This window comes from Silurus meridionalis, chromosome 16 (genome assembly GCF_014805685.1).
Source record: "Silurus meridionalis isolate SWU-2019-XX chromosome 16, ASM1480568v1, whole genome shotgun sequence".
NCBI classification, from domain to species: Eukaryota; Metazoa; Chordata; class Actinopteri; order Siluriformes; family Siluridae; genus Silurus; species Silurus meridionalis.
The window spans coordinates 15992115-16006383 of NC_060899.1; the positions used below are offsets into that span (position 1 = coordinate 15992115).

The window sequence follows — 14269 nt, forward strand, 5'->3', positions numbered from 1 at the left end:
TTCATTTACAAACCCAAATAAAAGAACAAAAATCACTTCATACTGTAACTTCGAAACACTCGTACGCTGATTCATTGGTGATTTGAATTTCCTGAAGTCACTGAAAGGCAGTGAAGGTTGGTCACTAATGTGGTCATTGTCACTGGCAGGAAATGTTGAAAACACTGAGGATGGCATTATATGTACTGAAGTAGACTTTAGTTACTTCCTAGACATTTACATGTCACAAAAACAATAAAAGCCCATCCTTTTACTCCACCCCAGTCTGAGCACGTATATCCTGAAAGAAACTCGAATGATCACATTCTGCTCGGAGTCTCTACACCAGCCGCACCTCCTTCAGTCATGAGCAAGATCATCGTCTACGACGGTTCTAACTTCCAGGGCCTCAGCAAAGAGTTCACCTCTGATGTTCCCAATTTAAAGAGTCTGAATTTTGATAACTGCATCTCGTCGCTGAAGGTCATCGGGAATCCATGGGTGGCCTACAAAGATGCAAATTTCGGCGGTGAACCAGCTGTTTATGAAGAAGGAGAATATCCCAGCGTGTACTACAATAACATTTCGTCACTAGAAATGGTGACAGAGGACCTGGATAATCCCCAGATCACACTGTATGAAGATCAAAACTACAAGGGCCAGAGCCTCGTCCTCGACTGTGAGACCAGCTTGCTTTACGGCGCTTTTAATGACACAGTATCTTCTCACAAGGTGCAGAAAGGAGCCTGGGTTCTGTATCAGCATAAAGACAGAGGAGGGCATAAGCTGGTGGCCAGAGTTGGTCGTGACATGCCGAAGTACGATTGGTTTGACAACCGCTTTTCCCACGTCCGTCCCCTTAAAGCTGGAAGAACGATTGTTAAAGCAGAAGTTCAGTGGGACAAGAAGACCGAACATGTAAAAAGTGTAATGATTGACGACTTTACTGGCGTGAATAACGGATCAGAAAAGCAAACCTTCACCACTGACATGATTCGAGAATATTCAGGATCCGTCACTGAGAGCTTCAGCTTTACCAATACCACACAGATCAGTGTGGGAACCAGATTCGATATAATGTTTCTTAACGCTGTTGCAATGAACACTTTAAATATCAGTAACACCTTTAGTGTGGAAGTGGGCAAAAGCAACACCAAAACCACTAGTGAAAGCGTCAGGGTCTCGTTACCAACCACCATCCCTCCTCACACCAAGCTCACAGTGAACGTGGTGAGGAAGGAGGTGGCCATTACAGTGCCGGTCAAGCTGACCATCACCACTGGCTTTACGTCTAAGGTCGAGTATGGAGAGTACAAGTGCGAGAAGGGGAACTCTATTATGGCCGAGTACAAGGAGGAGAAGCTACAGCCAAAAAAAGTAATAACAGAAATATTCTAGAAAATGAATTTGCTTGATTTGAGTGAATTTGACTGAGAAATCAAAAATAAAAGTGGTTATTACTCATTTATTGTAAAACTGTTCACAGTGCAGTCTTTTTACCCTGAGTTTATTTTCGGCTTTTAAACTGGTTTCATTTTAAACTTCAATAGTTTTTACTTAACTTTGGTTTGGCTTTGAAGTTTTTTAAATACAAATCCACTTTTGTGCATCATGATGTCTTGACTTTAAAAACAGGAGTAAAGTTGAATGTAACATTGTAATATGTTTTACTTAAAGCCTGCAATCAGAATAATCTTCTCATATACACTATGTGGAGAAGTATATTAGGCCACCTGACATGTCCAGCCATATGCGGTTCTTCTCCAAACTGGTAGCATGAAATTTTTTACTTCACTTGAACCAGAAGACCGAAAACTGTTCCAGCATGGTGACGTCCCTGTGCACAAAGCCAGCTCCATGAAGATCTGCTTTCTATAATTTAAAGTGGAAGATCTTCTGCTTCAACCCTACTAAAAACCATCGAGATGCACTTGTGTCTGAATGAGCACAAATCTCCATAAGAACACTCCAAAATCTAGTGCAACATCTTCCCAGAAGAGTGGAGATCATTCTAACAGCAAACTAAATGTGAAATGGGATCTTCAGAAACCACATACCAACCTTATGGTCAGATGTCCACAAACTTTTGTTCATATAGTGTATCATTAACAAATGTTCAAGAGTATCTTAAAGTTTTTGTTCTTACACTACAAATAAATGAATAAATGAGTGTGGATCTTGAGAGGTAGATCTGTGTAATTCTTGTCACTAATGTTCATTTTAAAGAGCTAAATCTTTTAATCAAAGATATCTCATATAATTAGTTAATGGTAAACAGGCCCCAAGATGTCAATACCTGAGACTTTGTTTTTAAAGTGTATATGAGGTGTGAAACAACCAGTTTTTATCAAATTATAGTTTAATATCCAGAACACAAGACACATTTCTGGTGTAGCTTCTACCTATACCACATCAAGCCAATGTGAAGACACCTTAATGTGAACTAGCGACCCCTAGCGTCTGAGAATAAGTAACAAACCAATCATTAATAATTACAATTATTTATCTATTAAACGATTTATGTCACAAAACGCTATTAATATGTTTAATTTCGCCACTTTAGTCCTAAAAAACAAACACAAACAAATGTACAAATATTTGCGTTTGATGGGTCTATATTATGTGCACTACGGTAGCTGCTCTGTAATAGCAGTAATTACGGTAATGATGGTACTTCGCTTATGTGTCCGGAAGTGTTTTTGTAAAATCGGGCCAATCCCAAATAACTGACTTGTTTACTCTGAGTGCGCACTAGGTAGGGGTTGAGGGAGTGGCGTATTAATGGTAAGAAGTGACCTAAGGGACAGGAGGTAAATGGGTTTAGTATCGAGCCGTTGTTAAGCCGACGCTCCACAGTTGGCAGCGGAGGGACCGGAGGGGAAGAGAGAGTTTGGTACGGGACTGGCGGCGGGGTAACGGGGTAACGGGGTAATTCTCCGGTATGGGCCTGCTCGCGCGCGTGCGGAAGGAATGGTTCATTCTCGGTATTGCGCTCGCCATCATTATGGCAAAGCTCGCGCCGCACGTGGGGGTAAAGGGAGGTAAGTGAGGGGCAGTTACACCAGTACCGGGGTTTATACCGGATAACGATTAGTTTTAGATTTTAATAATAATAATTATTATTATTTTAATCTAAACTCTATTACAATCAAATCTAAACTATTAAACTCCTTTCTCTCATTATTTTAACATTTCCTTATGAATATTCATAACACAGACCCCACTGCTCATTAATATTCATGACTTGACTTCAACTCCTGTACACCTGACCTGAACAGTAAGAGGTTCAAGAGATGTCATGACCTTTGATCTTTGGTCAACATGTCCGTCTCACCTGCTCGGTTTCAGGTCCTCTTCGGCCCGAGATTACCATCACTTACGTTGCAGTGTCGACAATCTTCTTTAACAGTGGCCTGTCCTTGAAGACGGAGGTAGAGTGTGTGTGTGTGTGTGTGTGTGTGTGTGTGTGTGTGTGTGTGTGTGTGTGTGTGGCTGTAAGGGTGAGCAGTGCACATATTTATCAAGACGTGTGTAATGGTTGATATAATGAAGTTTTCGTTCTGTTTGACTCTTATGGAAGGAGTCTCCAGTATCAGGGTGTTGTAACAGTCTCTCTCTCTCTCTCTCTCTCTCTCTCTCTCTCTCAGGAGTTGGCGAGTGCGTTAATGCACGTGAAGTTACATCTGTTTGTTCAGTCGTTTACTCTGGTCTTTTTCCCGGTGGCCATCTGGGCCCTTCTCAAAGTTCTGGCCCTCACTGCTATAAATGAATGGCTTCTCAAAGGGTAAACACACAGATTTTTTTATAGCCTCCTCCTCCTGCTCCTCCTTCTCCGTGTCTGCCTGGGTGAATGGTCTCTCTGTGTGCAGGTCTCCAGGTATCTGTGCTCCGTTACCCAACGTTCTCCTGGAGCTCACAAAGTTACATTTGTGCTGATGTATAAACTCATTCATGTAGAGAAGTCCATCAGAGCTTCTCTGTCTCTCTCTGAAACGTTTCCTCCCTGATTACATAAATCTATATAGCATTTACACCGCCAGGTTATTAGGGTCCTTGTGATTTTGTTCTAATGCAGTATGACTTCTATAGTAACAGCAGACACATGGATTTGAATATTCCAGAAAACATCAGGATCACATTTAAACCAGGAAGTGTGCACATTTATAAGAGTGTGGCATGTTTGATTGGTAGATCACATGACCACTCGGATGCGCAGTGGGGAAGTGCATGTCCCGCCCCTCTGACATCATAATGGTGCAATGATGAAGTCATTGCATCATAATGGTGCAATGATGAAGTCATTCTGAATGCTGAATTATTTCTTTACAGATGGAGACAGTGTTGGGTTTGTTCAGTCTAGTGTGTGTGTGTTTGGTGTTGTATTTTTTTTTGTCTATGCTCTGTGTAATGTGTGTGTGTGTGTGTGCAGGTTACAGACGGTGGGCTGTATGCCTCCTCCCGTGTCCTCTGCCGTCATCCTCACTAAAGCTGTTGGAGGAAATGAGGTGAGAGTGACCGAGTCAGACAGAGAGAGAGAGAAAGAGTAAAAGAATGAGAGAGAAAAAAGAGAAGACGAGAGTAAATACCTAAACAGTTTTTTGTTCCTCCCAAACAACATCAGTCCCGAATTCTCTGTTTTGATTGGTCTGTACATTCCACATCATTAAATGTAGCTGTAAATGGATAAAAAATAGTCACATGATGAATCATAGGAAAATGATCTGTGGTGTGATGTAAGAGGAATAAAACACTTCAGTGTGGGAACAGTACCTCCTCATTATCACATAATGTACCACAGTGCGAGTGTGTGTGTGTGTTAATCAGCACGCTGTTAATGTTACAGGCTGCAGCTATTTTCAACTCTGCGTTTGGAAGCTTTCTGGTAAGATCTTAAACACGTCTTAAAACATACATACAGTTTATTTGGAAAAAAAACTGAAGAACTTTCTGTTCATATTAAAGAATGAAATGAATCGTGTGTTGTGCAGGGGATCGTCGTCACGCCACTGCTGCTGCTCCTGTTCGTGAGTAAACGTTCAATCAATCGCTCAATTTATTCTCCCACAAAGATCAGGTGTATTTAAGATTTTGTCACTTTTTTAATGAATAATTAGTTTAATTAAATGGCTCTATAGAGGCCTGGGGGATGTTCAGTAGTGTCGAGCTCAGAGCTCTGTAGTATGAGATCTTCCACTCCAAACTATCTAAAGCATCTTCATGCAGCTGGCTTTGTGCACAGGGGCATTGTTATGCTGAAATAGGTTTGTAAAATGTTCTGCATCCAAAGACGTCTTGTACAATTGTGTACCTCCAAGTTTGTGGTAACAGTTTGTGGAAGAACCACATATGGCTGGAGAAGTCATGTGTCCCAATACTTTTGGGAATATAGTATACGTCATGTAGTGCAACTTGACAGTTAGAGCAAAGTCACAAAGTGAATATATTAATATATATAAGTCTAACACTGTGTGTGTGTGTGTGTGTGTGTGTGTGTGTGTGTGTGTGTGTGTTTCTTTGCTTCAGCTTGGCTCCTCCTCCTCAGTGCCGTTCTCCTCCATATTCTCTCAACTCTTCATGACTGTAGTTGTCCCTCTTATAGTTGGGCAGGTAAGTGTGTGTGTGTGTGTGTGTGTGTGTGTGTGTGTGTGTGCGCATGAGTGCACATAATTTCCAGTTTTTCTATACACTGAATTACAGCAACACTAACAGGACAAAAACACTGTTTAGGTATGCAGGCGGTTCCTGAGGGAATGGCTGGAGAGGAGGAAGCTTCCCTTCGGAACAGTGAGCAGTGTGGTTCTGCTCATGATCATCTACACCACATTCTGCGACACGTTCTCCAACCCCGACATTGAGCTGGACCACCTCAGCCTCCTCATCATCGTCTTCATCAGTGAGTGAACAGTGTAGAAGTGGAGATGTGGGAAAGTGATTTCTCACATCTCTAGTTTCTCCGTTATTATGTGATGAAGTAAAGATGGAAACATTTCGCTCGTATAAAATCTGACTTATAGGTTGTGTTTCTCTTTCTGCAGTTTTCACTGTTCAGTTGTCCTTCATGTTACTGACTTTTTTCTTGTCTACCAGGTAAAACGTTCAAAACATACACACAAACACAGATTCCCATCATTGACACACACACACACACACACACACACTTACAGTGAGTGATGCATTTGGTCTTGGTCTCTTTGCAGGAAGTCTTCAGGTTTCACAGCAGCAGATTCTGTAGCGATTCTGTTTTGCTCGACACACAAATCCCTCACTCTGGGTGAGTTTTACACAATCAATAAAACAAAGTGTCCTGATATTGGAATATAACAGGCAGGATTAAGTCAATCAAATTAATCAAGCAATCAATTGTAGATGTGGTCATTCGAACCTTTCCCTCGACCTTAACAACATCTCAAAGCACAATAAAACTATTCTTGTAAATAGTAATTAAAAATATATATATATATTTTATCATTATGTTTTATGACCGTTTTTAGAAACAACATGGCCGCCATAGGACATCACCAATATCTCCTTTATATGAGTGATATATGTTATATGTGTTTGTGGCTTATATGTGTGATGAAGATGTCAGTGTGTCCTTGGTGGGGACCAAAAAAACACCTCACAAGGACATGAAGAAGTCTCGTGTCCAGGATACAATCAGATTTTTATCTCAAAGACTGAACGATTATGTGTTGACTAGATACAGGAACTATTGCTAATAAAGGTCCTTTGTGTGTGTGTGTGTGTGTGTGTGTGTGTGTGCGCAGGTATCCCCATGCTGAAGATTGTATTCGCAGGTTTCGAGCACCTCTCGCTCATCTCGGTGCCTCTTCTCATCTACCACCCGGCTCAGATCCTCCTGGGCAGCATCCTGGTGCCGACCATCAAAGCCTGGATGAACACGAGCCAGAAGGTGTTTGAGAACACACAGTTTTAACGCACTCCGTTTAACCATTATTTACTTCCGCTTTCTGAAGTAACATCCTGTATCACACTCCTGAAATATCACTATTATACTCTGAGGTGTTTTATAAAATTCAGAAAATTCAGTAATACTCTACTAAGGATATTAGTAATAAACACACAAGCATCCAGTGTAATGTGAGCAACCCCTCATTACTCATCTGTGTGTCTCTGTGTGTGTGTGTGTGTGTGTGTGTGTCTGCTTGTGTATGTTTGTTAGTCTGCCATTTTAGTGCAATAAGCCTGCATGTCTTTACCTCCTCCACCTGCAAGTCCGTAAGTGCTAACAGATTCCAGTTTGTGTGTGTTGGTAAAATAAACAGTACTACTTTATATTAATGACTAAACTCATACAGATACAGTTACTAATGCTAATAATAATGAGTTAATGAACCACTAACCCACCAAAACCACTAACCACTAACCCACCAAAACCACTAATAGGCAAACTGAAATTCAATTAAAACCCACCGATTTGTATCACATGTCACCTGTACTGGTCTAATTGTGTGTGTGTGTGTGTGTGTGTGTGTGTGTGTGTGTGTGTAGGCCCTGAAACTGACCAACCTGCAGCCCATCTGAGAGACTTGGGATTAAATATATTTTACCCTGAAATGTAACGGGACCCAAAGCCGACCCGACCTGCAACGTTCCATCATTTCGGATGAAGGACAAGGGATGAGATCTAGGATGGTGGGATGAACCAAGTGCCTTACTGCGACTAGTGGGACCTCAAGCAGCTCCAGCTGCTCACCTTTCTTTCTCTCTCTCTCTCTCTCTCTCTCTCTCTCTCTCTCTCTCTCTCTCTCTGTATATCTATCTCACTTTCTCATTGTTTGTTTATTTTTTTTCTCTTTCTCTGTTTTTTGTTTTCTCTTTCTTCCACGTTCTCGTGGAATTTCTCTCTCTCTCTCTCTCTCTCTCTCTCTCTCTCTATCTATCTATCTATCTATCTATCTATCTATCTCTGCAGGGAAATTATTTTCCACAAACGAGCTCAAAATGATTCCAGAAGTTTTTTTTGTTTTTTTTGTTTTTTTTATAAATGTGAATGTACAGCTTTATTTTTATACGAAGCGTTTGATGCTTTTCACACTGAGAAAATAATGAAGACATTTCCATTCATTTATTTTAATTACATTGTGGGTTTTTCCTCACGGTTTTATTTTATTTTATCATGTGAAAGTCTGATCTTTCATATGGGTAGGTGTTCGGTGTAGGTTGTGTGTCTCGGGGTGACGTGGGGAGTTTCGGAGCTGCTACATGTGGATCTGAAGTGACATCACTGTGACTTTGTGCGTATTCTGACCTTTGACCCTAAATCAGGTTAAAGAAACAGCTCTGTTATAGGGGACCAGACAGATTTAGGACGTTGTGATTGATTCGTATTTCCAGGACCAGACTGTATTTACACAGTAAAGCGTCAACACTGTGTCCTTCTGCAGAACATCAGTATTGCAAAGTCTGATATTACAAACATGTACTGTTGAACCTTCCTGTGTTTCATCTTCGTGTTTACACTGCCACACTTTCTCTGAGAATTAAACACCCACACAGTGATTTACTTAAAACATGAGTCTGTTTGTGTTCTGTGTTTTATAGAAACTTATTTACACTTAATTAAAAATCAGCTTTATTTATTTATTTTTTCCACATGAAAGTTCCAAATGATGTTCGAACTAACAGAAAAAAATTAATGATTAAAACAGAAAGAAGTGAAAATACAAAGATAAAGTACAGGAAATACAGTGAGGAGAGAAATATTTGGAAATGATTATAAATAAATACACTGTAGTTCTAATCGCACCACCTAACATCTCTCATCTATTTTGGAGGGTGCTTGTGGACATTCATTCTGCCACAAGGGTTTTAGTAGTCAGGTAGTGATGTAGATGAGGTGAGGAGGCCTGGGGTGCAGTCAGCATTCATTGGTGTGATCCAGTGGAAGTTTGTGTGCATGTGTATAATGCAATGGGAGTGTGTGTGGATCTATGTTTGGATGTGTGTGATGCAGTGAAAGTATGTATGGGAGTGTGTATGGGAGTGTGTATGGGTGTATATGATGCAGTAGGAATGTATGTGGGAATGCGTATCGCAATGGGAGTGTGTGTGGGTATGTAAGCAGGTGTGAATGATGCAGTGGGAGTGTATGCGGGAGTGTGTGATGCAACGCGAGTGTGCAGTCAGCATTCACATCTAAGGTGATCAATAAGGTTTATAGCTTAATAGCAGGAGATCTTCCACTCTAATCCATCTAAAGCATATCTTCTGGAGCTGGGTTTGTGCACAGCATCATCATGCTGGACTGTAGAGAGGGTTGGTTTCCTCTAGGAGACATGCTATTGTAGCTTAACAATCATCTGAGTGATAACAGTAACTCCACTCCACCACAGCATCCAGTTGTTGAATATTATTCCATGATATCAGTGTGTGTGTGTGTGTGTGTGTGTGTGTGTGTATTAGTTCCCCGGGGCTGTAATAATGTCATATTGGGTCTGCAGCAGCAGTAGGCTGTTCTCTCGGAGCCTTCGCAGGTGGACGAGTTCGCCACACTCCTGCATGTGTCTCATTCCTGCACTCTCCTGCTCGCTATGACTCAGAGACACGCCGTTGCGGCGGACACAGTGCTTCCTCTGGACGTAGATGCCGAGAGCCCCCAAAAGAGCCAGCGACAAGGCCAGCAACAGCACCGGCTGAGACACGAGGCCTGACCCTGTCTCGACCTTAACCCCACCCCCGGTTTTGATTTCCGGGTGTGGCTCAGAATCGGGGGGTTTAACAAACACTAGTATTCAGGAGAAAATAAATAATAATGATAATGTTGTTGTGATTAGGCTTGGTCCACACAATCAAGTTCAGAATTATTGGCACCCTCTTAATAAATCAAATTAACAACACAATTGAGTAAATATTGTTTTGCTGAAGCCTTTTTTTTTTTTTAAAGACTAACAGCAGAATATCAAAGTGTTCTGAATCTTATAAAGTGTGTGCTGTCTAGAACAGTGACAGTGCTCAGGAGTGTGTACCTGCAGGATCGTCCCTCGTCTCCACTGGGTCAGACAGAGAGTGCTGGAGTGCTGCAGACGGCTCCGAGTGGAGATGTGAGGGTGGAGCAGGTGTGGAAGTGTGTGTGGGTGGGTGTGATCCAGTGGAAGTTTGTGTGCATGTGTATAATGCAATGGGAGTGTGTGTGGATCTATGTTTGGATGTGTGTGATGCAGTGAAAGTATGTATGGGAGTGTGTGATGTGGTGGGAGTGTGTATGGGAGTGTGTATGGGTGTATATGATGCAGTAGGAATGTATGTGGGAATGCGTATCGCAATGGGAGTGTGTGTGGGTATGTAAGCAGGTGTGAATGATGCAGTGGGAGTGTATGCGGAGTGTGTGATGCAACGCAGTGTGTATGGATGTGTGTGATGGGGTGGAAGTGTGTGTGGACATGTGTAATGCAATAGAGTGTGTGGTTGTGTCTGTGGGTGTGTAAGATGCAGTGGGAGTGTATGGGAGTGTATGGGAGTGTATGGGAGTGTGTGTGGGTGTGTGATGCAGTGGGTAGGTGTGTGGGTGTTTGTGATGCAGTGGCAGTGTGTATGGATGAGTGTGTGGGTGATGTGGTAGGAATGTGTGGGTACAGCCATTGCAGTGGGAGTGTGTGTGGGAATGTGTGTGGGTACAGCCATTGCAGTGGGAGTGTGTGTGGGTGGGTGTGTGGGTGTGTGTGATGCAGTGCTAGTGTGTGCTGGTGTGTGTAATGTAGTGGGAGTGTGTGTGCGTGTCTGAGTGTGTGCAGGTGTGTGTGATACAGTGGCGTGTGTGGGTGTCTGAGTGTGTGCAGGTGTGTGATGCAGTGACAGTGTGTGGGTGTCTGTGGTGTGCAGGTGTGTGTGATGCAGTGACAGTGTGTGTGGGTGTCTGAATGTGTGCAGGTGTGTGTAATGCAGTAGGGGTGTGGGTGGGTGTCTGTGGGTGTGCAGGTGTGTGTGATGCAGTGACAGTGTGTGCGTGTCTGAATGTGTGCAGGTGTGTGTAATGCAGTAGGGGTGTGGGTGGGTGTCTGAGTGTGTGCAGGTGCGTGTAATGCAGTAGGGGTGTGGGTGGGCGTCTGAGTGTGTGCAGGTGCGTGTGATGCAGTAGGGGTGTGGGTGGGCGTCTGAGTGTGTGCAGGTGCGTGTGATGCAGTAGGGGTGTGGGTGGGCGTCTGAGTGTGTGCAGGTGCGTGTGATGCAGTAGGGGTGTGGGTGGGCGTCTGAGTGTGTGCAGGTGTGTGTGATGCAGTAGGGGTGTGGTGGGTGTCTGAGTGTGTACAGGTGTGTGTGATGCAATGGGAGTGTGTGCAGGTGTGTGTGATGTAGCGAGAGTGTGTTTTATTAGTGGCCGAGGTTTTAGCATGCTGTTGTGTGATGTGTGTGTGTGCGTGACTGGTGTAGTGGTGTTTGAGTAATCAGAGTGTGTGTGTGCAGAAGTGTGTGTTTGTGTAGGTTCTGAGTTTGTCCGAAACACCGGAAGGAAAAAAATCAACAATGTAATTACACATGTTGAGTCCAGTGTTTAATATGAATTTTTGTATTTTATCATGTGATGAAAATCTCTGGGGTGTGTTACCTGAGACCATCCTGATCTGTCCAGCATCAAGTTCAGTAGGAATCTTCCGTGTCCCATCATGCACCACGGCTGAATGGATCCGAGTCCAGTAGACGAAATAGGAGTGGACCACTGTGATACTGAAAAGAAAACCCAGAACCGATCAAAAAATACCAGATAACAACAGTGTTAGGATGGATTTTGTGTGTGTGTGTGTGTGTGTGTGTGTGTGTATGTGTCTCACTAAAATCTCAGGTCCCCACTCGGCTGAGCCGGGGCTCTCCAGGTGAACGACAGGTTCCTCTTCAGTAGTTTCTCGGAGTGTGTGACCGTGTCTGCAGTAGACAGGCAGGAGAGAGTGTGTGTTCCTGGAGGGTGGAGTGTGAACTGGCCTCTGACCACACGGTCCTCCGTTACAGAGCGTGCATGAAGGAGAAGACCCATAAACGCTCGAGAGCTGCGTACACTTACTGAAAAACGCACGCACACACACATACAAACACACAAAAAGAAGGATGTGCCTGTATGGTGTACAGCACTAATGTGTCATATTATGTGTGTGTGTGTGTGTGTGTGTGTGTGTGTGTGTGGGTACATACCTGTAAGTGTGTGCTGTGGCAGATAGACCATGCGGCTGGTGTGTATGGTCACTGCAGTCGCTGAGTGTGTGTGCTGCGAGTGTGCGCTGATGTGGCCAGGCTTCATGTTCATGCAGGTGGCTGTTGAAGCTCCACGTGAAAAACACACACACTGCGCCGGCAACACACTCAGACACACGCACACCATCAATACTGCTGTCAGCAGCTTCATCTGCATCCTTACACACACACACACACACACACACACACACACACACACACACACACACTCACACAATAATGTTATTTGTGATAAATATGCTCTTTGTTCTCTACAGTACATTTTGATTCACATATTTGAAAAAGAAATAAAAATTACGGTAAATAATTGAATAATTTTCTTATAATCGCATGTCCAACGTGTTTTATTCCTTTTAAAAACACAGAAATTTGGTCAATACTTACTACAATACTACTGGAGACTTCTTCTGTACATGATAAATAAAAACTCTTTACAGAAAACGTCGCTTTAACCATAGAAACCGTTACATTCATTTTCAGTTTGTTGCTATAGAAACTATAACATAGTAGACCCTAAACCTGCCAAAATATTCTGATCAATCAGATTCACGTTGGAATAAATATTTTATTACAGTTTTGAATTGAACTTACCTCAGAGGTAGTGAGTGTCACTGTGTCACTGGATCTCTCTGTCTTTGATTTTTCTCCTGGTCTTCTGGTGTGTTTTTCAGGACCAGGATGTGTAACAGCTGCTGGACAGGAACCACATCTTCATCTATATTCCACTAATCCCTTCTCTCTTTTCTGTGCGTTTACACACACACACACACACACACACACACACACACACACACCACAAAAGCCTATGACGATGAAATGTACTTACACTGATATTTTGCCTGTAGTTTATCTTCTTTAGCTCCTTGCTGCTAATTATATATATATATATATATATATATATATATATATATATATATATATATATATAATGCTAAACTAATAAACTTGGAAAGTCATTATACACTTGTGTGTGGCCAAAAGTTTGTGCACCCCTGACCATCAAACCAACATATTTATGCTTTTTGAACATCCCCTTCCGTATTTATTCCTCTTCTGTTTGCCATTATAATAAGCTCCACTCTTCTTGGTAGGCTTTCCACTAGATTTTAAGGGACATGATTATGGAATTAGTGATCATTCAGCAAGAGCATTAAGGAGAGCCCATACTGATAGCAACGTTTCCAGTGTCAGAGGTGTTAATTGTGACTGACGAGATCTTAAGATCTTTCTAACTTCAATGTCCTTAAAGAGCTCGCTTTGTGCACATCTCGGAGGAGGTCAGTGGGGTTGAGGTCAGGGCTCCTTGTAGGGCCCTCGTGATTTTTCACTCCAACCTCAGTGTCCTCACAGAGCTCACTTTGTGCACACCTCAGAGGTGTTCAGTGGGGTTGTGGAGGTCAAGGTGCCTTGTAGATCACTCAAGATCTTTCACTCCAACCAGTGTCTTCACTGACCTTGCTTTGTGCACCCAGTCATGCAGGAACAGTGTTAAGGTCAGGTTTTCACATGCTTTTGGCCATTATAATGAAGAATTTTGTGAGTGCAGTGTATCAGATGTTCTGGTGGATGTTTCATGTTTCTGAGGGCATTGATGATTTTATAGTGAACTGTGTTGAATTGAATTCTATCTTTCTGCTTATTTTTTATTTAACAATGAACATTGTCCCAAAGCAGCTTTACAGGGATAAACAGGTTATAAGGTTGGAGTGTGTATAAGTTTAGTGCCTATATGTTTGTTCCTAATCATTATAAGTTTATCCTGAATTAGTGATGCAGTTGTGACCAGGAAAAACTCCCCATTAATTATTAGGAAGAAACCTTGAGAGGGACCAGACTCAAAACAGAACCTCATCCTCAACACCGAATGTCCATTCATTATAGTTCCAGGTGTGTATTTCAGGGAAAGGTGACAGAGTACTGTCGTACTGTTCATTGTTGAGGGGACAGAAGTGTTCATGCAAACTGTGGTCCTGAACCATTCTAGCACACTGATGATCATTACAGTCCAAATTCATTTGAGTTGCTCAGTAACTTCATGGATCATCAGTTCCGGGAGGTTGATTTCCAGTTCGGTGGCTTTTTCCCC

The 14269-nt window shown here is 42.5% G+C and overlaps 3 protein-coding genes across 4 annotated transcripts; 2 read left to right on the forward strand and 1 right to left on the reverse strand.

Annotated features, from left to right (window-relative positions):
- The first annotated feature begins 294 nt into the window (after positions 1-294).
- LOC124399105 (epidermal differentiation-specific protein-like) lies at positions 295-2155 on the forward strand. Its single transcript, XM_046869825.1, has one exon. The coding sequence runs from the start codon at positions 346-348 to the stop codon at positions 1375-1377; it is 1032 nt and encodes a 343-aa protein (XP_046725781.1). The 5' UTR covers positions 295-345; the 3' UTR covers positions 1378-2155.
- Positions 2156-2792: 637 nt separating this feature from the next.
- slc10a7 (solute carrier family 10 member 7) lies at positions 2793-7792 on the forward strand. Of its 2 annotated transcripts, XM_046869475.1 has the most exons (13): positions 2794-3020; positions 3328-3410; positions 3627-3763; positions 4409-4484; positions 4823-4861; positions 4968-5003; positions 5503-5586; positions 5707-5872; positions 6015-6066; positions 6177-6250; positions 6747-6892; positions 7163-7218; positions 7492-7790. In XM_046869475.1, exons 1-12 carry the CDS (start codon positions 2921-2923, stop codon positions 7181-7183), a joined length of 1014 nt encoding a protein of 337 aa, XP_046725431.1. In that variant the 5' UTR covers positions 2794-2920; the 3' UTR covers positions 7184-7218; positions 7492-7790. The 2 variants fall into 2 exon arrangements, with proteins under 2 accessions (XP_046725430.1, XP_046725431.1); XM_046869474.1 differs by lacking the exon at positions 7163-7218 and having other exon boundaries at positions 2793-3020; positions 7492-7792.
- A 1609-nt stretch (positions 7793-9401) lies between these two features.
- LOC124398609 lies at positions 9402-12933 on the reverse strand. Its single transcript, XM_046868796.1, has 7 exons — positions 12775-12933; positions 12124-12341; positions 11769-11994; positions 11546-11664; positions 10944-11424; positions 9969-10029; positions 9402-9701 (listed from the first exon to the last, which is right to left on the reverse strand). Exons 2-7 carry the CDS (start codon positions 12338-12340, stop codon positions 9402-9404), a joined length of 1404 nt encoding a protein of 467 aa, XP_046724752.1. The 5' UTR covers position 12341; positions 12775-12933.
- Between the last annotated feature and the right edge of the window lie 1336 nt (positions 12934-14269).